The 25,632-nt window shown below is 44.6% G+C and overlaps 1 protein-coding gene and 1 long non-coding RNA gene across 3 annotated transcripts in view; both read left to right on the top strand.

The window, feature by feature from the left end:
- selenoi (selenoprotein I) overlaps window positions 1–8,985 on the top strand; it is a 45,632-nt gene extending 36,647 nt beyond the window's left edge. For both annotated transcript variants that reach the window (XM_042321309.1, XM_042321308.1), the window contains 5 exons: window positions 2,355–2,463; window positions 2,599–2,647; window positions 4,144–4,324; window positions 4,935–5,114; window positions 7,345–8,985. In XM_042321309.1, the coding sequence (XP_042177243.1) occupies window positions 2,355–2,463; window positions 2,599–2,647; window positions 4,144–4,324; window positions 4,935–5,114; window positions 7,345–7,452 (627 nt within the window). In that variant the 3' untranslated portion in view covers window positions 7,453–8,985. The remainder of the gene's footprint in view (window positions 1–2,354; window positions 2,464–2,598; window positions 2,648–4,143; window positions 4,325–4,934; window positions 5,115–7,344) is intronic.
- Window positions 8,986–15,278: 6,293 nt separating this feature from the next.
- LOC112239294 lies at window positions 15,279–17,633 on the top strand. The gene is made up of 2 exons (XR_002951792.2): window positions 15,279–17,262; window positions 17,299–17,633. It is a non-coding gene; the product is annotated as an uncharacterized LOC112239294 (long non-coding RNA).
- The last annotated feature ends 7,999 nt before the right edge of the window (window positions 17,634–25,632 follow it).

The following is a 25,632-nucleotide window of genomic DNA, read 5'->3' on the forward strand; positions in this document are numbered from 1 at the left end:
CTATTCAACTCCGACACCGAAGGAGATGACTTCAGTGGTTTCAGTGCACAGGAGGAGGAAGATAGTGACCAATGACTTTCTTGGTCATTGGTCACTATCTTTGTAACAAGCCGTGTTTCGTTTAAAAGCCTATTTATTTTTGTTACAAGCCGTGTTTCGTTTAAAGGCTGTGTAAAGTTAATTTGTTTCAATGTACCGGTAGGCACCTGTGGCTTATAGACATGTGCTTCTTATTTATGTACAAAATACATATTTTTTAATAATTCAGTGGGTGCGGCTCATATTCAGGTGCACTTAATAGTCCAGAAATTACGGTATTATTATGTGGCTGGGTGACCCTAGTTGGTCCTCAGACAGAAGGTCTAGGGCACGCTGGGTGTTTGGACACCAGAGTTTAGACACTGTGTGTTTGGTGGTGGGGGGGATGATAGTATATATTTCCCATTTGAGTCCATAAGGAGAACAATCTGTGTCTTGTGTATGTCCTCAGTGGGTGTGGGGGGGGTTGTCAGGAGGGCTATCAGTGTGGCTGAGGGGGGGTGCTCAGAAGGGGTGAGAGCCGCTGGGCTTGGTGTTCTTCATTTGTCTGTTCTGCAATGTCGAAGCTATGGTCAGGGTCTGAGGTGGGCTGTTCTGCTGGCTTCTCTGTGGGGGTGGCCACCTCCTCTAGTGGGTTGTTCTGTCACATGCCATCCCCCTCAACCTCTTCTCCAGCAATCTGATCCTCTCCTCTAGTGCTCTGTTCTCCTGCTCTTGCATTTTATATTGTTGAAGTTGTCTCACTTCATTCCAGAGTGCAGATATGTCTCTTTCCACCTCCAGCTCTCCGGGTCTAGTTAAGGGGGTGTTGTTGTGCTGGACTGTTGTCTGGGTCTGTGCTGACTGGAATGTAATCACCTGCTGTTCCAGCTCCTCCTGCCTTACCTCCAGCTGGGTGAATGTATCCTTCATTTCAATGAGGGGGTAGTACTCTGTGCTGGGAGATTGACTTTCCGCTTGGAGTTGCTCGTTTGTGGGGTTATTTAATGAAGACGTCTGGTCTGACCCACTCGGGGTGGGGGGTATCTATCTCAAGGGAGAGCTTCTCCTGCTGAGCTAATTCTTTGATTAGGTGAAAGTCCAGCTGAAACTGTTTGGGGTTACCCTGTACCATTACTGTTCCAGACTTATAGAGATTTATATTTGCTGACACAGAGTCCTCGTTGTCTAGTATCCTGAGTTTCCACCCCTAGTTAACCCCCCCGCTCTTAACAATGGGGTAGTGTGCTAATATAGCACTGTGCCCTGCCAGGGGATGGTTTGTGTGGAAGATGAGGTTGCTGATGCTCCCATTTTTATAATAGTCAGCAAAAAGTGTCTCTTGTTTTTCCATAAGGAGCTTCATTTTATGATATTTTCTTGCCTTATCATTCTTTACATACACAGGGTACTATATTTTAATTACCTCTGAACAGGTTCCAGGTTGGATGGAGTTTTCAGGCTTCTGATGTTTTCCAGAGTGTTTCCTGTATAGCTTTGGAATAAACATCTTTGGTAGCTGTAAGCCTTCCAGTTGATTCCGTAATTCCCTCCAAAATCAGGTTGTGGGTTTTGAGTTTTGATTTGGAGTGGAGGTTATGTTGTGGAGGGTAGTATCCTGTATATGTCCTGGTGACATAGTGGAGGGTAGTATCCTGTATATGTCCTGGTGACATAGTGTTGTAGAGGGTAGTATCCTGTATATGTCCTGGTGACATAGTGAAGGTTATGTTGTAGAGGGTAGTATCCTGTATATGTCCTGGTGACATAGTGTTGTAGAGGGTAGTATCCTGTATATGTCCTGGTGACATAGTGTTGTAGAAGGTAGTATCCCGTATATGTCCTGGTGACATAGTGAAGGTTATGTTGTGGAGGGTAGTATCCTGGATATGCCCTGGTGACATAGTGAAGGTTATGTTGTGGAGGGTAGTATCCTGTATATGTCCTGGTGACATAGTGAAGGTTATGTTGTAGAGGGTAGTATCCTGTATATGTCCTGGTGACATAGTGTTGTAGAGGGTAGTATCCTGTATATGTCCTGGTGACATAGTGAAGGTTATGTTGTGGAGGGTAGTATCATGTATATGTTCTTGACAAAAAAATCAAAGTTTATCTAACTTAATCTATTTTTTTAAGAACATGCTGAAAAATGCAGGAGATCATCTGATCATGACCTCTCTCTCATCTGTTTCTCTCTCTGCTCTCTCTCTGTCTCTCTCTGTCTCTCTCTGTCTCTCTCTGTCTCATCTCTCTTTCTCTCGCTCATCTCCCTCTCTTGCACTTCTCTCTCTGTTCTCTCATCTCTCTTTCTCTCTCTCTCTGACTCTCTCTCTCAGACCATCTCTATAGTGTACATCTTCACAGCGATGGTTGGCGTGGAGACGTGGTATGAACCAATCTGGTGGAACTTCCACTACCGAGACCTCTTCACTTTCATGATCCTCGGTGAGCTCCCGTTGGTCAGATTACTGTTTTCTGAGCTGGGATTGGACAGTTTCGTGCACCGTGCAGTGTGATTGGTTCTGATGTTATGTAAATTGATGTTGTGTTCTGATTGGTTGTTCGTGGTGTCACCACCAGGTTGTTCGTTCACTGTGACCCTTCCCATGAGCCTCTACAACGTCTTCAAGTAAGTTACAGCTCTTAGCTTACTAACTGTTATAGTCATTTTTCCTTCACAGACTCAACATGTAAACTTAAATCTCCTTCAGACTCTGTAAATCTCCTTCAGACTCAACATGTCAAGTTGGTTTAGCTGCAGTGCGTTAACCTAGCAACCTAATTTAACTCTCACTTGGATCCTCCATCAGCTTTTCTTAGTTTAGTTCACTAGAATCCCCCATTAGCTGATGTTAGTTTAGTTTACTAGGATCCCCATTAGTTGATGTTAGTTTAGTTTGCTAGGATCCCCATTAGCTAATGTTAGTTTAGTTTGCCTAGATCCCCATTAGCTGATGTTAGTTTTGTTCGCTAGAATCCCCCATTAGCTGATGTTAGTTTAGTTTACTCGGATCCCCCGTTAGCTGTTAGTTTACTAGGATTTCCCGTTAGTTTAGTTTACTAGGATCCCCCGTTAGCTGTTAGTTTAGTTACCTAGGATCCCCATTAGCTGTTAGTTTAGATTAATAGGATCCCTCGTTAGCTGTTAGTTTAGTTTACTAGGATCTCCCATTAGCTGATGCTAGTTTAGTTTACTAGAATCCCCATTGGCTGTTGTTAGTTTAGTTTACTTGGATCCCCCGTTAGCTGTTAGTTTAGATTAATAGGATTCCTCGTTAGCTGTTAGTTTAGTTTACTAGGATTTCCCGTTAGTTTAGTTTACTAGGATTTCCCGTTAGCTGTTAGTTTAGTTTACTTGGATCCCCGTTAGCTGTTAATTTACTAGGATCTCCCGTTAGCTGTTAGTGTAGTTTACTAGGATCCCCCGTTAGCTGGTAGTGTAGTTTACTAGGATCCCCCGTTAGCTGTGGTTAGTTTACTAGTAACCTTGTTAGATTTGGTTAGTTTACTAGTAACCCCTGTTAGCTGTGGTTAGTTTACTAGTAACCTTGTTAGCTGTGGTTGGTTTAGTTTACTATTAACCCCGTTAGCTGTGGTTAGTGTAGTTTACTAGTAATCCTGTTAGCTGTGGTTAGTTCAGTTTCCTAGTAACCCCCGTTAGCTGTGGTTAGTTTAGTTTACTAGTAACCCCCGTTAGCTGTGGTTAGTGTAGTTTACTAGTAACCCCTGTTAGCTGTGGTTAGTTTAGTTTACTAGTAACCCCTGTTAGCTGTGGTTAGTGTAGTTTACTAGGACCCCCATTAGCTGTGGTTAGTGTAGTTTACTAGTAACCCCTGTTAGCTGTGGTTAGTGTAGTTTACTAGTAACCCCTGTTAGCTGTGGTTAGTGTAGTTTACTAGGACCCCCATTAGCTGTGGTTAGTGTAGTTTACTAGTAACCCCTGTTAGCTGTGGTTAGTGTAGTTTACTAGGACCCCCATTAGCTGTGGTTAGTGTAGTTTACTAGGACCCCCATTAGCTGTTAGTTTAGATTAATAGTATCCTAGTAAACTAAACTAACAACTTACTTGATCATGACAGGGCTTTAGAGGTAACCCTCTCTTTTATCTCCCCCTCTCTCTCTCAGGGCGTCTCGTAATAACACTCTGAAACACAGCAGTATCTACGAGGCCTTCCTCCCCTTCCTCTCTCCTGTCCTCCTCTGCCTCCTCTCCTCTGTCTGGGTGATTTTCTCTCCATCCGGCATCCTCCAGCAGCAGCCCAGAGTCTTCTACCTCATGGTGGGGACAGCCTTCGCTAATGTCACAGTGAGTCACACGCATGCACCAGCTCTAACTACACACACCACACACACACTGCACCAGGCCCTCTCCTGTCTACGGGCCCTCTCCTGTCTACGGGCCCTCTCCTGTCTTACGGGCCGTCTCCTGTCTTACGGGCCCTCTCCTGTCTTACGGGCCCTGGGACCTTGAGTTAGAATAGTAGAATTACACAAGGTTCGATTTTGGAATGTGCTTGTTCATCAGCAGTTTCTCTTATGTCAGTCACTGACAGCTACATTTAAAATAAATGATAAAGTAAATAAATAAATAAATGATAAAGTAAATAAATAAATAAATGATTAAGTTAAGTCTAGCTGCCAGCTATCTTTAATTAGTAGTAATCATGGTTGAATTACTGACCAGGTGGCCCCCATTGATTTTATTGTCACTCTGTCAGATGTCTTATTAAAAACTGCAGCATTTCTCACCACCCTATGCAAAATGTGGCTCTGACTGCACGTGTGGCTACGCAGCCCTACGAGCCACAGCAGCCCCTCATGATGAGCTTAGATTTTTGTGGCCCCCATTAAAGTTCCCTGCTCTCCACAAATAAAGATATGAACTACATAACTGCTAAGTCTGTGTGTGTCTGCAGTGTAAGCTGATCGTGTGCCAGATGAGTAACACCCGTTGCCAACCGCTGAGCTGGCTGTTGGTTCCCATGGCGACGGTGGTGTTGTTGGCGGTTACAGGGCTGGTTGCTAATGAGACGCTGTTGATCTACGTGTGGACGGCCATCGTCATACTCACACACATACACTACGGAGTGTCAGTGGTGAGTACACACACACACACGCTACAGTGTCACTGGTGAGTACACACGCTACAGTGTCACTGGTGAGTACACACACGCTACAGTGTCACTGGTGAGTACACACACGCTACAGTGTCACTGGTGAGTACACACACGCTACAGTGTCACTGGTGAGTACACACACGCTACAGTGTCACTGGTGAGTACACACACGCTACAGTGTCACTGGTGAGTACACACGCTACAGTGTCACTGGTGAGTACACACACGCTACAGTGTCACTGGTGAGCAGGGTGGGAAATAAAATGTGTCGACCAGCTGTGGGGGCTCTAATATTACCAGCCACATTTTCCCAAAACAATTCTAATAATGAAGATAAATCACAGAAAACACTGTACCTCGCTTTAATCACTGTAGGTAACTATCTCTTCCAGAGCTAAAACAAACACCAACTAAATGGTGTGTGTGCTTTCTGCTCCCTGTTGCTCTGTTTGTCTACTGTGTCCTGAAGTTCACCAGACATTTTCTGTATTCAGGGTTCACTCAAACATCGTTTTAGGCTTTATTTTGATATTGCCAGTTACAGCTGATTTTGGGATTGTATGTCGATTTGCTCTCCATAAATATGTAATCTGATACATTTGTTTCAGTCTCTGAATTGTTTAATGTAAACTTTTTGCTGCCAGCTCCTGATATCAGGGCATAAGAACAACAATCTGTCCCCTGAATTAGCATAGTTTGCATGTGCACCCAGCTGGCACACATTTGCACTAGGCCCGAGCTTGTATTTTTCCAGGGAAACTAGCTGACTAGCTGAACTATGCTAGTTTTCATTCTCCTTGGCAAACTTCATTGTTACGGCGCTGTCGCTCTGTCGTTACGGCGCTGTCGTTACGGCGCTGTCGCTCTGGTAATAATCCAGGCTGTAATGAAAACTAATGTGACTGTAGCAAAATCCGGGGTGTGAACTAAATTTCTATTCAAGCATTGATTTGCATAGCAATGGACCAATCATATTTTAGAAAAGTAAAAAAAACTGACCCCTCTGACGCTGTACGATACATTTAGACGTATCGCGACGTAACACGTTGTGTCATACAGCCTCTCTCCACCAGGTGTAGCGCTTCTCTCGCAGATTTAAAAGAAGACAGGGACAGGGGATAGGGTAAGGGGAGGTACCTAGTCAGTTGTACAACATAATGCATTCATTTGTATCGTCATCACTGCCAGCCATCATGCCTCTCAAAAGCCGCGACAGCCGCTGTTTACTTCTGAACTTTAGCGCCGCCCTAAAAACCCCATTCAAATTTGACACAAATCAAATAGGCAGGTAGCCTAGTGGTTAGAGCGTTGGACTAGTAACTGGAAGGTTGCAAGTTCAAACCCCTGAGCTGACAAGGTACAAATCTGTCGTTCTGCCCCTGAACAGGCAGTTAACCCACTGTTCCTAGGCCGTCATTGAAAATAAGAATTTGTTCTTAACTGACATGCCTAGTTAAATAAAGGTCAAATTAAATGTAAATTAAATGACACATTATATAAACTCTTTAAGGTGTTTTATTAAACTTATTAAAGGTGATAAATTGGACAAGTCGGGTGAAAAAAGCTGTTTCCCAACACAACACATCTCCCCTTTCACTATTACACAGTAGCCTTCCGCCTCTGCCTTTTTTTAAATACCGGCTGAAGCTCAATTGCCTTCTAACGCTAGCTAGCAGGTATTTTGACACATTACTGAAAGCTTACTAGCTGCATCCTAGCTAGCAAGGTTGCTTGATTAGCTTGCTAGTAGCTGATGTCATGGCAAGCAAGGTGAGAATTTAGCTAGCTAGCCTATTTGTTATACTAGTGAATGATGATGCTAACCAGTTAGCTAGCTAGTAATCTGAAAATGTGGCTAGCTGGTACTGGCAGTATGGGGTAACGGTAGTTACATCGTGGTGAGATCTAATTAAATTCTTCAACATCTTGCTAGCATGGCCATCTAGCTAGATATTAGCAAGGACTCACCAAGTCTCTACCTACCTAGTTAGCAACATAGCACAGCTAGCTTCAGAGTTACATGGTTACCCAGGAAACAAAGGACATCTGAATTTTCATTTTGCCCACAGTGGCAGACTTGATCACATCAGCTCACAGTGACCAATCGATAAATGGCCAAATGCTTGGTTTGAGATTTAGCCATTGTAAGTTAAATGATACGCTCTCTCCATCCTCTCCTCCACCTCCTCCCTCTCTCCTCTTTCTCCAGGTGAACCAGCTCAGCGATCACTTCAACATCTTTGCCTTCTCTCTGATGAAGCCCAGCACTGACTGACAGGACCAGGGGCGAATCGGCTTGCAGGGAGCAGAGGTTTAGACCCTCCCACCTCCCTCTGCAGCCAACCGACACTTCACTCTCATTACCATGGAAACACACCACTCCCCCCACGAGGATTCTACCACCCATCTGATCTCTGACCCTCCGCCCTGGCACACACACACACCCCCCTTCCCGCGCAGTGTCAGTTTGGGGGCGGCCCTCAGAACTTTGGGGGCGGCATCCCAGGGCTCTTGGTTCCTTGGCTGCTGATAGGTTGAGCTGATGAGCCAATGAGATGTTGTTTCCTACGGAAATATTCTTCAGCCGGGAGGACAGGAGCCCAGACCACACACACACTGCTTACACCCAAACACATCGCTTACAGACATACTTAGACACAGTTACACAAATGCCACAGTTGTTACTTTACTGTTAAACGGTTTAAACACACACACACACTTATGAATGTTCAGTATGTTATTGCCTTTGGGAAATGTCATTTCAGTTAGTTAGTTTGACAGACAGGTCTGACCCACCCCTGACCTCTAGTTTGACAGACAGGTCTGACCCACCCCTGACATCTAGTTTGACAGACAGGTCTGACCCACCCCGTCAGTTGGTGTGTAATGGTTCTATCAAGGGTATGAAGGCGGAGTCTCAGCTGTGTCTTCTGATTGGAGTGTTGAGGGGAAGTGAAACTGTCTGTCTTTATATGGCAACATGATTATTAAAATGGGGTTTTGTTTTTTTAATTTAGAGAAAGAACTGAACAAAGAGAATATTATTATGATCTAAAAATACTTCGCTAATTCAGCTGAGGTGTGTGTGAAACATGCTTTCACACACGTGCGCACTACACACATGCTTGGTGATGACAGTTGGTAGTCTGATTTAACTGTGAGGACAGTTCTGACCAATCAGGGCCCTTTGGGGGGCGAGACAGAGGGTGGAAACACCCAATCATGGACCTCGCTCAGCGCTGACCCCAGGATGACCCCTGAACTGTAGTGACCTCTGTAGTCTGAACTCTGACCTCCAGAATCCTCCCACACCTGAGGTGTCGTCGTGGCAACAGGCCGATTCGTGCTCGAGTTCTTTTTTTTGGAATTATTTTTCATTTGATTTCCTCTCTGTTAATCTCTCATAGCTGGGGTGTGTGTGTGTGTGCGTGTGTGTTGGTAGCAGCAGCGCTTGAATGAAGAGTGTGTCTGAAAACCGCCAGCGGAGCGACTCACTCTGAGGGAACAGGCTGCCATGACCACAACCCCATGAGATATACCTGTCACTGTCTGTACTGTCACACCTGTATTACTGTAACACCTGGTATACACCTGTAACACTGTCTGTCTGTTCCTTCTGTTGGACCAACGTCTGTCTGTTTGCCCCGTTATATTGACCGGATAATCTAGTGGCTGCAATGAAAAGAAATGTCTTTCAAAAAAGGCAGTCGGGAGGAGAGGGCAGACATGGGTGTAAAGAACAGTCACAACGGATACCACAGCCACAAAGTCAAAATTTGGTATATTGTTTTTCGATTTTTAGTTTAAAGTTAAGGTTAGGCCTAAGGTTAGGTTTAAAATCACATTTTAAGAACAGACTATTTTTAAATAGGCGGTTTTATCAAGTAAAATGTTACTGCTCATTGCTTACACATTTTGCAGATGTTATTGCAGGTGCAGGGAAATGCTTATGTTACTAGCAATGCAATACAAAACAATACACACAAATCCAAAATATTAAAAGGAATGAATAAAAATAAAAATATTTGAAGGAGCAATATCCGGAATATATACAGTATGTACAATATATACAGTACCAGTCAAGTTTGGACACTTTTTCTTTATTTCTACATTGTAGAATAATAGTGAAGACTTAAACTATGAAATAACACATGCAGTCATGTAGTAACCAAAAAACTGTTAAACAAAAATAGATTTTAGATTCTTCAAAGTAGCCACCCTTTGCCTGGACAGCTTTGCACACTCTTGGCATTCTCTCAACCAGCTTCACCTGGAATGCTTTTCCAACAGTCTTGCTGGAGTTCCCACATATACTGAGCACTTGTTGACTGCATTTCCTTCACCCTTCATTTCAGTTGGGTTGAGGTCGGGTGATTGTGGAGGCCAGGTCATCTGATGCAGCACTCCATCGCTCTCCTTGGTCAAATAGTCCTTACACAGCCTGGAGGTGTGTTGGGTCATTGTCCTGTTAAAAATAAATGATAGTCCCACTAAGTCTAAACCAGATGGGATGGCGTATCGCTGTAGTAGCCATGCTGGTTAATTAAGTGTACCTTGAATTCTAAATAAATCACTGACAGTGTCACCAGCAAAGCACCATCACACCACCACCTACATGCTTCATGGTGGGATTCACACATGCGGAGATCATCCGTTCACCTACTCTGCGTCTCACAAAGACACGGCGGTTGGAACCAGAAATCTCAAATTTGGACTCATCAGACCAAAGGACAGATTTCCACTGGTGTAATATCCATTGCTCGTGTTTCTTGGCCCAAGCAAGTCTCCTCTTCTTATTGGTGTCCTTTAGTAGTGGTTTATTTGCAGCAATTTGACCATGAAGGCCTGATTCACACAATCTCCTCTGAACAGTTGATGTTGAGATGTCTGTTACTTGAACTCTGTGAAGCATTTCTTTGGACTGCAATCTGAGGTATCCGCCCAAATGAACTTATTCTCTGCAGCAGAGGTAACTCTGGGTCTTCCTGCAGCAGAGGTAACTCTGGGTCTTCCTGCAGCAGAGGTAACTCTGGGTCTTCCTGCAGCAGAGGTAACTCTGGGTCTTCCTGCAGCAGAGGTAACTCTGGGTCTTCCTGCAGCAGAGGTAACTCTGGGTCTTCCTGCAGCAGAGGTAACTCTGGGTCTTCCTGCAGCAGAGGTAACTCTGGGTCTTCCTGCAGCAGAGGTAACTCTGGGTCTTCCTGCAGCAGAGGTAACTCTGGGTCTTCCTGCAGCAGAGGTAACTCTGGGTCTTCCTGCAGCAGAGGTAACTCTGGGTCTTCCTGCAGCAGAGGTAACTCTGGGTCTTCCTGCAGCAGAGGTAACTCTGGGTCTTCCTGCAGCAGAGGTAACTCTGGGTCTTCCTGCAGCAGAGGGAACTCTGGGTCTTCCTGCAGCAGGTGTAACTCTGAGTCTTCCTGCAGCAGGGGTAACTCTGGGTCTTCCTGCAGCAGAGGTAACTCTGGGTCTTCCTGCAGCAGAGGTAACTCTGGGTCTTCCTGCAGCAGAGGTAACTCTGGGTCTTCCTGCAGCAGAGGTAACTCTGGGTCTTCCTGCAGCAGAGGTAACTCTGGGTCTTCCTGCAGCAGAGGGGTCTTCCTGCAGCAGAGGTAACTCTGGGTCTTCCTGCAGCAGAGGTAACTCTGGGTCTTCCTGCAGGGGTAACTCTGGGTCTTCCTGCAGCAGAGGTAACTCTGGGTCTTCCTGCAGCAGGGGTAACTCTGGGTCTTCCTGCAGCAGAGGTAACTCTGGGTCTTCCTGCAGCAGGTGTAACTCTGGGTCTTCCTGCAGCAGGGGTAACTCTGGGTCTTCCTGCAGCAGGGTAACTCTGGGTCTTCCTGCAGCAGGGGTAACTCTGGGTCTTCCTGCAGCAGGGGTAACTCTGGGTCTTCCTGCAGCAGGGGTAACTCTGGGTCTTCCTGCAGCAGGGGTAACTCTGGGTCTTCCTGCAGCAGGGGTAACTCTGGGTCTTCCTTTCCTGTGACGGTCCTCATGAGGGACAGTTTCATCATAGCGCTAGATTGTTTTTGTAACTGTACTTGAAGAAACTTTCAAAGTTCTTGACATTTTCCGTATTGACTTACCTTCATGTCTTAAAGTAATGATGGACTGTCGTTTCTCTTTGCGTATTTGAGGTGTTCTTGCCATAATATGGACTTAGCCCTAATTGGTAAAAGACCATCTTCTGTATACCACCCATACCTTGTCACAACACAACTGATCGGCTCAAATGCATTACGAAGGAAAGAAATTCCACAAGTTAACTTTTTAACAAGGCACACCTGTCATTTAAAATGCATTCCAGGTGACTACATCATGAAGCTGGTTGAGAGATGCTAAAAGTGTGCAAAGCGGTCATCAAGGCAAAGGGTGGCTGTTTGAAGAATCTCAAATATAAAATATATTTTGATTTGTTTAACTTTTTTTTGTTAACTACATGATTCCATATGTGTTATTTCATATTTTTGATGTCTTTACTATTATTCTACAGAGTAGAACATTTTACAAATATAGAAAAACCCTGGAATGAGTAGGTGTGTCCAAACTTGTGACTGGTACTGTATATGTATGTATATAATGGTGTGTGTAGATGTTATGGACAGTATATGTGAGTAGAGAAGGTGTGTACAGCAGTAGTTAAAAACGATGGGCTATGACTAGAATGCAGTATATACATATGCAGTGGGTAAAACATGTAAACATTATTGAAGTGTCCAGTGATTAATGCTTGAAGGGCACTATGGCGTTAACGGCTGAGCTGTAGTCCATGAACAGCATTCTGACAGTTATTCCTCTTGTCCAGATGGGATAGGGCAGTGCCAATGGTGATTATGTCATCCGTGGATCTGTTTTTATTATTTAACTAGGCAAGTCAGTTAAGAACAATTTCTTATTTACAATGACGGCCTACCGGGGAACAGTGCCTTGTTCAAGGGCAGAACAACAGATTTTTACCTTGTCAGCTCGGGGATTCCATTTAGCAACCTTTCAGTTACTGGCCCAATGCTCTAATCACTAGGCTACCTGTGGCTCTACGGTGTTTGGTAAGGTGGAGTTGATATGATCCTTAACTAGCCTCTCAAAGCATTTTATGATGACAGAAGTGAGTGCTATGGGGCAATAGTCATTTAGTTCATTTTCCTTCACTTTCTTTGGTACCGGAACAATGGTGGACACCTTGAAGCAAGTGGGGACATCAGACTGGAATAGGGAGAGATTGAACATGTCCGTAAGCACTCCAGCCAGCTAGTCTGAACATGCTTTGAGGATACGGCCATCTGGGCCAGCAGCCTTAAGAGGGTTAAATGCCATGTCTGACACGGAGAAAGAGAGCTCATACTCCTCGGTGGCCCACATCAACGGCACTGTGTTTTCCTTGAAGAGGGAGCAGGTGTTTAGCTTGTCCGGGAGTAAGGTGTCAGTGACCGACATGGCTGGAGACCCTATCACATATGTTTTCAGTTTTGTGCGAATGCTGCCGTCTCCACGGTTATTTGTTTTGGATAAGTTCTAATCGTAACAGTGGTAACCTCTATGCACTTCCTGGTGAACCCAGTCAGCAAGTCAGTTTATACGTCATTGAACCCAGTCACCAAGTGTATACGTCAACGTTGTTAGATTGTTCGACATTGGTCTGACCAATCGCAATCAGGTACAGGTACTTCCTGTTTAAGTTTCTACCTATAGGAAGGGAGGAGCAGAAGGGAGGCGTGATCTGATTTGCCAAAGGCAGGGCGTGGGAGGGACTTGCAACCGTCCTGGGAGGGAGAGTAGCAATGGTCGAGAATTCTTGATTAGCGAGTAGCGCAGGTGATGTTTTGATAAAACTTCAGTGGCATTTTCCTCAGATTCGCTTTATTGAAGCTACAATAAAGGCAGCCTCGGGATATGCAATTTCCAGTTTGTACAAAGTCCAGTGTTTATTTTATTTATTTTTATTTCACCTTAATTTAACCAGGTAGGACAGTTGAGAACAAGTTCTCATTTACAACTGCGACCTGGCCAAGATAAAGCAAAGCAGCGCAACACAAACAACAACAGATGGAATAAATAAACATACAGTCAATAACACAATAGTAAGTCTATATACAGTGTGTGCAAATGAGGTAGGATAAATGAGGCAAGGAAATAAATAGCCCATAGTGGCGAAATAATTACAATTTAGCAATTAAACCCCCTTGAGTGATAGAGATGAGCAGAAGATGAATGTGCAAGTAGAGATACTGGGGTGCAAAGGAGCAAAAAAATAAATAATATGGGGATGAGGTAGTTGGGTGAGCAATTTACAGTTGGGCTATGTACAGGTGCAATGATCTGTAAGCTGCTCCGACAGCTGATGTCTATAGTTAGTGAGGGAGATATGAGGCAGCAGAGAACTGGAAGGAGAGGCGGCCAAAGGCAGAATTGGCTTTTGGAGTGACCAGTGAGATATATATCTGTTGGAGCGCGTGCTACGGGTGGGTGCTGCTATGGTGACCAGTGAGCTGAGATAAGGTGGACTCTTTACCTAGCAAAGACTTATAGATGACCTGAAGCCAGTGGGTTTGGTGACGAATATGAAGCGAAGGCCAGCCAACGAGAGCATACAGATCACGGTGGTGGGTAGTATATGGGGCTTTGGTGACAAAACAGATGACATTGTGATAGACTGCATCCAATTTGTTGGAGGCTATTTTATAGATGACATTGCCAAAGTCAAGGATCGGTTGGATGGTCAGTTTTACCAGGGTATGTTTGGCAGCATGAGTGAAGGATGCTTTGTTTACGAAATAGGAAGCAGATTCTAGATTTAATTTTGGATTGGAGATGCTTAATATGAGTCTGGAAGGAGAGTTTACAGTCTAACCAGACACCTAGGTATTTGTACTTGTCCACATATTCTAAGTCAGAACCGTCCAGAGTAGTGATGCTAGACGGGAGAGCTTTTAGTTTTACTTGCATTTAAAAGCAGTTGGAGGCCACGGAAGGAGTGTTGTATTGAAGCTCGTCTGGAGGTTGGTTAACAGTGTCCAAAGAAGGACCAAAAGTATACAGAATGGTGTCGTTCCAGTGTAATTCCTTGAGCCGTCATGGTCTCAGCTTGAGGGGGAATATGATGTTACTGATGCCTCTCTGGAAGGAGAGCCCTGATCTCGTCTTAAGTTATTGTCCAGGGACTGAACATTAGGAAGTAATGTTTCAGGGAAGTCTTATTTGTGATGGAAATGCGGGTGAGTGATCTAATAACTAAAAGTAATTTTTTGGCAGTAGGTAATAATACAAGAAACCTTCTGAGAAAATAATGTAAGATATAACACAAAAACAACTGTACTGTAAAGTTGGCTAGGAGCTAGAAGCAGGGTGACCATGTCTGTTGGCGCCATCTTATTTATGACTTTGTGGTTGTGGTAACTAGTGAAGACCAGGTACAACTCTGATATAAAGGTTTTTTTCTCAAAGTTGCTGGAATGCCATGTGCCCTACTTATATCAGTACACTCGTAACGACCTAATCATTTCAAAACTTGTTCGATGAAATAAGCCATTAAATATGTTAACGAAATTCGCCACTCATTGACCTCCATACAAAAACTCCTTTCTTGGTGAGCGACAAATATATAAAAACGCCCCCTGCTGGAGAAGTCTGACTTTAGGCCCTGTTATCTCTCTTGCTTCAAGTCTTCCTCCTTTTGTGTCCCAAATGCACCCTATTCCTTACACTTATATAGTGCACGACCAGGGCGCTTGGCTCAAATCAAAAGGAGTGCACTATACAGGGAATAGCGTGCCATTTGGGATCATTCCTTAGCGTGATAGATCTAACGCCTGGATATGTATTCTAAGTATCAGCTCACATACACTATATATACAAAAGTATGTGGACACCCCTTTAAATGAGTGGATTTGGCTATTTCAGCCACACCCGTAGCTGACACGTCGATCACACAGCCATGCAATCTCCATAGACAAACACTGGCAGTAGAATGGCCTTCCTGAAGGGCTCAGTGACTTTCAACATGGCACCATCATAGGATACCACCTTTCCAACAAGTCGGTTCGTCAAATTTGTGTCCTGCTAGAGCTGCCTCTGTCAACTGTAAATGCTGTTAATGTGAAGTGAAAACGTCTAGGAGCAACAACGGCTCAGCTGTGAAGTGGTAGGCCACATCAGCTCACCGAACGGGACCGCCGAGTGCTGAAGCACATAGAGCGTAAAAATTCTGTCCTCGGTTGCAACACTCACTACAGAGTTCCAAACTGCCTCTGGAAGCAACATCAGCACAATTACTGTTCGGCTGGAGCTTCATGGAATTGGTTTCCATGGCAGAGCAGCCACACACAAGCCTAAGATCACCATGTGCAATGTCAAGCGTCGGCTGGAGTGGTGTAAAGGTCACGGGACATTGGACTCTGGAGCAGTGGAAACACGTTCTTTGGAGTGATAAATCACGCTTCACCATCAGGCAGTCCAATCAACAAAGCTGGGTTTGGCAGATGCCAGAAGAACGCTACCTGCCCGAATGCATAGTGCCAACTAAAGTTTGTTGGAGAAGGAATAATGGTCTGGGGCTGTTTTTCATGGTCCGGGCTAGGCCCCTTAGTTCCATTGAAGGGAAATCTCAACGCTACAGCATACAATGACATTCTAGACGATTCTGTGCTTCCAACTTTGTAGCAACAGTTTTGGGGAAGGCCCTTTACTTTTTCAGCATGATCAAACACCGTTGGGATGAATTGGAACGCTGACTGCGAGCCGAGCCTAATCGCCCAACATCAGTGCCCAACCTCACTAATTCTCTTGTAGCTGAATGGAAGAAAGACCCCTGCAGCAATGTTAAAATATCTAGTGGAAAGCCTTTCCCAGAAGAGTGGAGGCTGTTATAGCAGCAAATACCCATGATTTTGGATTGAGATGTTCGACAAGCAGGTGTCCACATACTTTTGGTCATGTAGTGTAGGTTATAGCAATTTGTCAGTCCATGACACAGTCCATCACACAGTCCATCACACAGTCCATCACACAGTCCATCACACAGTCCATCACACAGTCCATCACACAGTCCATCACACAGTCCATCACACAGTCCATCACACAGTCCATCACACAGTCCATCACACAGTCCATCACACAGTCCATCACACAGTCCATCACACAGTCCATCACACAGTCCATCACACAGTCCTTGACGTGACACAAACACTGATTGTTGCCTCGCCTTAGCTATGGAACGCGCCTCGTTTCATCAGGCTTCTTGCCACGTTTAAAAGAACTGGGGACTTGAAATTAGGGAAACATTTTTGAACGGTCATTCAACTCGTATTTCCAAGCAGTAAACTTTCAGGAGCTTGGACTTTCCGACCTGAAGATCACGGACGCCCTGATTTGACCTTTTATTCCTGAGTTCCCAATTGTCTGGAAAGCACCATTATACCCATATCTAGCGATGACTTCACTGGTGACGTCATTACCAGCATCCAGTGGTGACGTCATTACCGGCATCCAGCGGCGACGTCATTACCTGCATCCAGCGGCGACGTCATTACCGGCATCCAGCGGCGACGTCATTACCGGCATCCAGCGGTGACGTCATTACCGGCATCCTGAGGTGGCTTCACTTCCCAGTGTTTGTTTATCAATGGGCGGATTTGATTATGCTAAGCCACGTGGCACCAGCCTATGGTCCTCTTTCACTGCGAATGAAGCACCCTTCTCAAATCCAACAGTAATCTACAAATCCAACAGTAATCTACGAATCCAACAGTAATCTACGCAGCTCTGTGATTTTGTCAACAAGGCAGCATGGTGTATCATACATCTCTTTTCCATAAAGTATGTTTTGTTCATTAGGAAGACAGAACGCGTTTTATTTTCAATCAAAAGCAATCCCTTTTGCCTGTGAAACCACAGAATCCTAGTAATTACAACACGTGCTTAATTACATCAATTTTGTTTTGAGCAGATGTCGCCTGTGGTTTTAAACGATAAGGGTCTTGTCCGTCTGAACGTCTGGGAGACCAGGTAGGGTCTAGTCCATCTGAAGGTCTCGGAGACCAGGTAGGGTCTAGTCCATCTGAAGGTCTCGGAGACCAGGTAGGGTCTAGTCCATCTGAAGGTCTCGGAGACCAGGTAGGGTCTAGTCCATCTGAAGGTCTCGGAGACCAGGTAGGGTCTAGTCCATCTGAAGGCTCCCTACCGGTAATGACGTCACCATTAGATACTACTTTAGCTCTATGGGGCACCCTATGTGTCTGGAAGTTGGGTATAGAAAGGGATTTGAGGTCCATTGGACCCTCTCTACTAATGATCCTGGTCATCAAGTCTCCTCCATCACTGCAGATTGCTAACGACTCGGGATGAAACCGTTAATCTGTGACTCTGTCTGTCCAGAGCTCTTTATTGTAATTTACAGCTGTGAGTTTGTCTGTCATGTGACGCGGCTGCAGAGCACCTGATTATTATGATGATGATGTAAAGAAACAAAGGCCTGTCCAAATTAATAAAATGTTTGTTTAACCTTTCTATCAGAGCGACACCTATTTATTCATATGGACGTTTGAATGTTCCAGGGGTGCGTTCAGTTATTTTGTTATGCTGCGTGCTGATTTGTACTGAACGACACGTTTATCTAAAATGGTGCGTACTGTTCTTCAACAGCCTTTGAGGTACTTTGCTCCCCTTTGCTGGGTGTGGACTGATCAATATGGGTGTGACCATTTGAAATCACAAAACTCGTGCAACAAACACCATACAATCTACCTCTGGGTAGATATTATATAATTATACCATAATCAACATTTTTCATCTAGTCGTTCAGTATAGAACAGTTTCTGTTGAATTCAACGTTGCACACCTTTGGTCATACTGATTTCAACCCCGATGTGGATGTAACCATGGTGACGTTTTTGTTAATGTTCCCATGGTGATGTAACTATGTAACTATGGTGATGTAGTTGAAACTGGTGATAAGGCGCTGGATGTAGTACCTCCTGCCTCCACCAGGCAGCAGCAGATCACCTCTCAATTGTAAAGGTAATTTATAACGGTTGTGCATTTCACACTAAATATCATACAAAAGCATTTTCCTGTTAAAGTGTGACTGCCCCGAGTGGGTGAAAACATACTTTGGTGATCATTTCACTTCTTTATGTTATAGAATACATTTTACCAAGACAAATATGATTATTCATGTTCTGAATCGTTCAGTTGGGTCTTTAACATATCATTAAAATGATATCAAAACGTTGGAATTCGTAACATAAAGTACCAGTCAAACGTTTGGACACACACATTCCAGGGTTTTTCCTTATTATTCATATTTTCTACATTGTAGAATAATAGTGACGATATCAAAACTATGAAATAACACATATGGAATCATGTAGTAACCAAAAAAGTGTTAAACAAATCAAAATATTTGAGATTCTTCAAAGTTGCCACCCTTTGCCTTGATGACAGCTTTGCACACTCTTGCCATTCTCTCAACCAGCTTCATTCGGTAGTCACCTGGATTGCATTTGAAATAGCAGGCGTGCCTTGTTAGAAGTAAATTTGTGGAATTTTCTTTTTGAGCCGATCAGTTGTGTTGTGACAAGGTAGGGATGGTTTACAGAAGATAGCCCTATTTGGTAAAAGACCAGGTCCATATTATGGCAAGAACAGCTCAAATAAGCAAAGAGAAATAACAGTCCATCATTACTTTACGACATGAAGGTCAGTCAATCCAGAACATTTCAAGAACTTTGAAAGTTTCTTCAGGTGCAGTCGCAGAAATCATCAAGCGCTATGATGGAACTGGCTCTCATGAGGACCACAACAGGAAAGGAAGTCCCAGAGTTACCTCTGCTGCAGAGAATAAGTTCATTAGAGTTTGCAGCCCAAATAAATGCTTCATAGTTCAAGTAACGCACACATTCCAACTTCAACTGTTAAGAGGAGACTGCGTGAATCAGGCCTTCATTGGTCGATTTGCTACAAAAGTACACCAATAAGAAGAAGAGACTTGTTTGGGCCAAGAAACACAAGCAATGGACATTAGACCGGTGGAAATCTGTCCTTTGGTCTGATGAGTCCAAATTTGAGACTTTTGGTTCCAACTGTCGTGTTTTTGTAATACGCAGAGTAGGTGAATGTAGGCTCTCAGCATGTGTGGGTCCCACCGTGAAGCATAGAGGAGGAGGTGTGATGTGTGGGGGTGCTTTGCTGGTGACACGGTTTGTAATTTATTTAGAATTCAAGGCACACTTAACCAGCATGACTACCACAGCGATATGCCATCCCATCTGGTTTGCGCTTAGTCCCACTATCATTTGTTTTTCAACAGGATAATGACCCAAAACACACCTCCAGGCTGTGTAAGGGCTATTTGACCAAGAGCCTTGTGATTGGTTAAAACTTCTTATGGACGGTAGCGTCCCATCTGGAAACATCCGGTGAAATTGCAGGGCGCGAATTTCAAATGACAGAACTATAAATATTTAACATTCATGGAAATACAAGTATTATACATCAAAATAAAGCTTAACTTCTTGTTAAGCCAGCTTCTGTGACAGATTTCAAAAAGGCTTTACGGCGAGAGCACACCATTTGATTATCTGAGGACAGCGCCCCGCATACAAAAACATGAAAAACCTTTTTCAACCAGGCAGGTGCGACACGAAAGTCAGAAATAGCGATAAAATAAATGCCTTACCTTTGAAGATCTTCCTCCTGTTGGCACTCCAACCGGTCCCAGTTACATCACAAATGGTCCTTTTGTTCGATAACGTCCTTCTTTATATCCATAAAAACTCAGTTTAGCTGCCGCGGTTCATTCAAAAATCCACCCGGTTTCCATCCTTCAAAATCCATACAAAATGAATCCCAAACATTACCAATAAACTTATCCAAACAAGTCAAACAACGTTTATAATCAAACCTCAGGTACCCTAATACATAAATAAACAATAACATTTAGACGGAGAATAGTATGTTCATTACCAGAGATAAATAACAAAGAACATGCTTTCACCCAAGTGCATGGAAACATGACAGCCAAAATGGGAGCCACTTCGAAAAACCACAACTTCTATCTCATTTTTCCAAAAACCAACCTGAAACTCTTTCTAAAGACTGTTGACATCTAGTGGAAGCCATAGGAACTGCAATCTGGGAGGACTTCGCCTCATAATAAACATGAAAGCCATTGGAAAACAGTGGAAGTCTTTTTTTTTGATGGTTTGTCCTCTGGGTTTCGCCTGCCATATCAGTTCTGTTATACTCACATCATTTTAACAGTTTTAGAAAATTTAGAGTGTTTTTCTATCCAAATTCACCAATTCTATGCATATCCTAGCTTCTGGGCCTGAGTAACAAGCAGTTTACTTTGGGCACGCATTTCATCCGAACGTGAAAATACTACACATGCGAGATTAACCCAACCCCTCTGAATCAGAGAGGTGCGGTGGGCTGCCTTAATCGACATCCACGTCTTCAGCGCTCAGGAAACAGTGGGTTAGCTGCCTTGCTCAGGGGCAGAACGGCAGACTTGTTTACCTTGTCAGCTCGGGGCTTCGATCCAGCAACCTTTTGGTTACTGGCCCAACGCTATAACCACTAGGCTACCTGCCGCCGGAGTGCTGCATCAGATGACCTGGCCTCCACAATCACCCGACCTCAACCCAATTGAGATGGTTTGGGATGAGTTGGATCGTAGAATGAAGGAAAAGCAATCAACAAGTGCTCAGCATATGATGGAACTCCTTCAACACTGAAAAGCATTCCAGGTGACTCCCTCATGAAGCTGGTTGAGAGAATGCCTACTTTGAAGGAACTAAAATCTATGTACAGTTGAAGTCGGAAGTTTACATGGAGTCAATAAAACTAGTTTTTCAACCAATCCCCAAATTTCATCTTAACAAACTATAGTTTTGGAAAGTCGGTGTAACGTTCAATGAGTGAATAGGTGTGGAGTCAGGCGCAGAGAGCAAAAGGATGCGGGAAAAACACGCTTTAATGTCCAGAATAAATCACAGGAACAAAAATAGAAAACAATAATGTGAAAAAATAAAGGACAGCGAGAAACCCGAAATACAAACACAAACCACTCTAACACATACAGACGAACAAGCCCGCACAAACAGAAGCGGGCTGAACGAACTTAAATAACCCCACCCTAACAACCAAACAAGAAACAGGTGAAACCAATTAGACAAAACCAAACGAACACAGAACAAAGGATCGGTGGCAGCTAGTAGACCGGCGACGACGACCGCCGAGCGCCACCCGAACAAGAAGGGGAGTCAGCTTCGGTAATATTCGTGACAGTCGGTTAAGACAACTAATTTGTTCCTGACACAAGTAATTTTTCCAACAATTGTTTACAGACAGATTATTTCACTATCACAATTCCAGTGGGTCAGAAGTTTATGAACACTAAGTTGACTGTGCCTTTAAACAGCTTGGAAAATGCAAGAAAATGATATCGTGGCTTTAGAAGCTTCTGATAGGCTAATTGACATCATCTGAGTCAATTGGAGGTGTACCTGTGGATGAATTTCAAGGCCTACCTTCAAACTCAGTGCCTCTTTGCTTGACATCATGGGAAAATCAAATGCAATTTCCAAATGCCTGAAGGTACCACGTTCATCTGTACAAACAATAGTACGCAAGTATAAACACAATGGGACCATGCAGCCGTCATACCGCTCAGGAAGGTCCATGCCTCAGGACTACCTGGCATGATGACTCCTGGCTGTCCCCAGTCCCGTTGGCCGTGTTGCTGCTCCAGTTTCAACCTTTCTGCCTGTGGCTATGGAATCCTGACCTGTTCACCGGACATGCTACCTGTCCCAGACCTATTATTTGACCATACTGGTCATTTATGAACATTTGAACATCTTAGCCATGTTCTGTTATAATCTCCACCCGGCACAGCCAGAAGAGGACTGGCCACCCCTCATAGCCTGGTTCCTCTCTAGGTTTCTTCCTAGGTTTTGGCCTCTAGGGAGTTTTTCCTAGCCAACGTGCTTCAACACCTGCATTGCTTGCTGTTTGGGGTTTTATGCTGGGTTTCTCATCTACACCACCATCTATAACCTGACTAGACCCAGCCTCATCTACACCATCTATAACCTGACTAGACCCAGCCTCATCTACACCTCCATCTATAACCTGACTAGACAAAGCCTCATCTACACCACCATCTATAACCTGACTAGACCCAGCCTCATCTACACCACCATCTATAACATGACAAGATCCAGCCTCATCTACACCACCATCTGTAACATGACTAGACCCAGCCTCATCTACACCATCTATAACCTGACTAGACCCAGCCTCATCTACACCACCATCTATAGTATGACTAGACCCAGCCTTATCTACACCACCATCTATAACATGACTAGAACCAGCCTCATCTACACCACCATCTATAGCATGACTAGACCCAGCCTCACTCAACTCTATCTATACATGACTAGACCCAGCCTCATCTACACCACCATCTATAACATGATCTACACCACCATCTATAACATGACTAGACCCAGCCTCATCTACACCACCATCTATAACATGACTAGACCCAGCCTCATCTACACCACCATCTATAACATGACTCGACCCAGCCTCATCTACACCACCGTCTATAGTATGACTAGACCCAGCCTCATCTACACTACCATCTATAACATGACTAGACCCAGCCTCATCTGCACCACCATCTATAACATGACTCGACCCAGCCTCATCTACACCACCATCTATAGCATGACTAGACCCAGCATCATCTACACCACCATCTATAATCTGACTAGGCCCAGCCTTATCTACACCACCATCTATAACATGACTAGAACCAGCCTCATCTACACCACCATCTATAGCATGACTAGACCCAGCCTCATCTACACCACCATCTATAATCTGACTAGACCCAGCCTCATCTACACCACCATCTATAATCTGACTAGACCCAGCCTTATCTACACCACCATCTATAACATGACTAGAACCAGCCTCATCTACACCACCATCTATAGCATGACTAGACCCAGCCTCAGCTATAACATGACTCAACCCAGCCTCATCTACACCACCATCTATAACATGACTAGACCCAGCCTCATCTACACCACCATCTATAACATGACTCGACCCAGCCTCATCTACACCACCGTCTATAGTATGACTAGACCCAGCCTCATCTACACCACCGTCTATAACATGACTAGACCCAGCCTCATCTACACCACCATCTATAGCATGACTAGACCCAGCCTCATCTACACCACCGTCTATAACATGACTAGACCCAGCCTCATCTACACCACCATCCATTACATGACTAGACCCAGCCTCATCTACACCACCATCCATGACATGACTAGACCCAGCCTCATCTACACCACCATCTATAACATGACTCGACCCAGCCTCATCTACACCACCGTCTATAGTATGACTAGACCCAGCCTCATCTACACCACCATCTATAATCTGACTAGGCCCAGCCTTATCTACACCACCATCTATAGTATGACTAGACACAGCCTCGTCTACACCACCATCTATAACCTGACTAGACCCAGCCTCATCTACACCACCATCTATAATCTGACTAGACCCAGCCTCATCTACACCACCATCTATAATCTGACTAACCCAGCCTTATCTACACCACCATCTATAACATGACTAGACCCAGCCTCATCTACACCACCATCTATAACATGACTCGACCCAGCCTCATCTACACCACCCTCATCTATACCACCATCTGACTAGGACCCAGCCTCACCCAGCCTCATCTACACCACCATCTATAATCTGACTAGACCCAGCCTCATCTACACCACCATCTATAATCTGACAAGACCCAGCCTTATCTACACCACCATCTATAACATGACTAGACCCAGCCTCATCTACACCACCATCCATGACATGACTAGACCCAGCCTCATCTACACCACCATCCATTACATGACTAGACCCAGCCTCATCTACACCACCATCCATGACATGACTAGACCCAGCCTCATCTACACCACCATCCATGACATGACTCGACCCAGCCTCATCTACACCACCATCCATGACATGACTCGACCCAGCCTCATCTACACCACCATCTATAACCTGACTAGACCCAGCCTCATCTACACCTCAATCTATAACCTGACTAGACCCAGCCTCATCTACACCACCATCTATAGCATGACTAGACCCAGCCTCATCTACACCACCATCTATAGTATGACTAGACACAGTCTCATATACACCCCAATCTATAACATGACTAGAACCAGCCTCATCTACACCTCCATCTATAGTATGACTAGACCCAGCCTCAGCTATAACATGACTCAACCCAGCCTCATCTACACCACCATCCATGACATGACTAGACCCAGCCTCATCTACACCACCATCCATTACATGACTAGACCCAGCCTCATCTACACCACCATCCATGACATGACTCGACCCAGCCTCATCTACACCACCATCTATAACCTGACTAGACCCAGCCTCATCTACACAACCATCTATAACATGACTAGACCCAGCCTCATCTACACCACCATCCATAACATGACTAGACCTAGCCTCATCTGCACCACCATCTATAGCCTGACTAGACCCAGCCTCATCTAAACCACCATCTATAACATGACTCGACCCAGCCTCATCTACACCACCATCTATAGTATGACTAGACACAGCCTCGTCTACACCACCATCTATAGTATGACTAGACACAGCCTCGTCTACACCACCATCTATAACCTGACTAGACCCAGCCTCATCTACACCTCAATCTATAACCTGACTAGACCCAGCCTCATCTACACCACCATCTATAACATGACTAGACCCAGCCTCATCTACACCACCATCTATAGCATGACTAGACCCAGCCTCATCTACACCACCATCTATAGTATGACTAGACCCAGTCTCATCTACACCCCAATCTATAACATGACTAGAACCAGCCTCATCTACACCTCCATCTATAGTATGACTAGACCCAGCCTCATCTACACTACCATCTATAACATGACTAGACCCAGCCTCATCTGCACCACCGTCTATAACATGACTCGACCCAGCCTCATCTACACCACCATCATTAGGATGACTAGACCCAGCCTCATCTACACCACCATCTATAATCTGACTAGACCCAGCCTTATCTACACCACCATCTATAGCATGACTAGAACCAGCCTCATCTACACCACCATCTATAGCATGACTAGACCCAGCCTCATCTACACCCCCATCCATGACATGACTAGACCCAGCCTCATCTACACCTCCATCTATAACCTGACTAGACCCAGACTCATCTACACCACCATCTATAACCTGACGAGACCCAGCCTCATCTACACCACCAACCATAACATGACTAGACCTAGCCTCATCTACACCACCATCTATAACATGACTAGAACCAGCCTCATCTACACCACCAACTATAACATGACTCGACCCAGCCTCATCTACACCACCATCTATAACCTGA

Source organism: Oncorhynchus tshawytscha, linkage group LG05 (assembly GCF_018296145.1).
Source record: "Oncorhynchus tshawytscha isolate Ot180627B linkage group LG05, Otsh_v2.0, whole genome shotgun sequence".
Classification (NCBI taxonomy): Eukaryota; Metazoa; Chordata; class Actinopteri; order Salmoniformes; family Salmonidae; genus Oncorhynchus; species Oncorhynchus tshawytscha.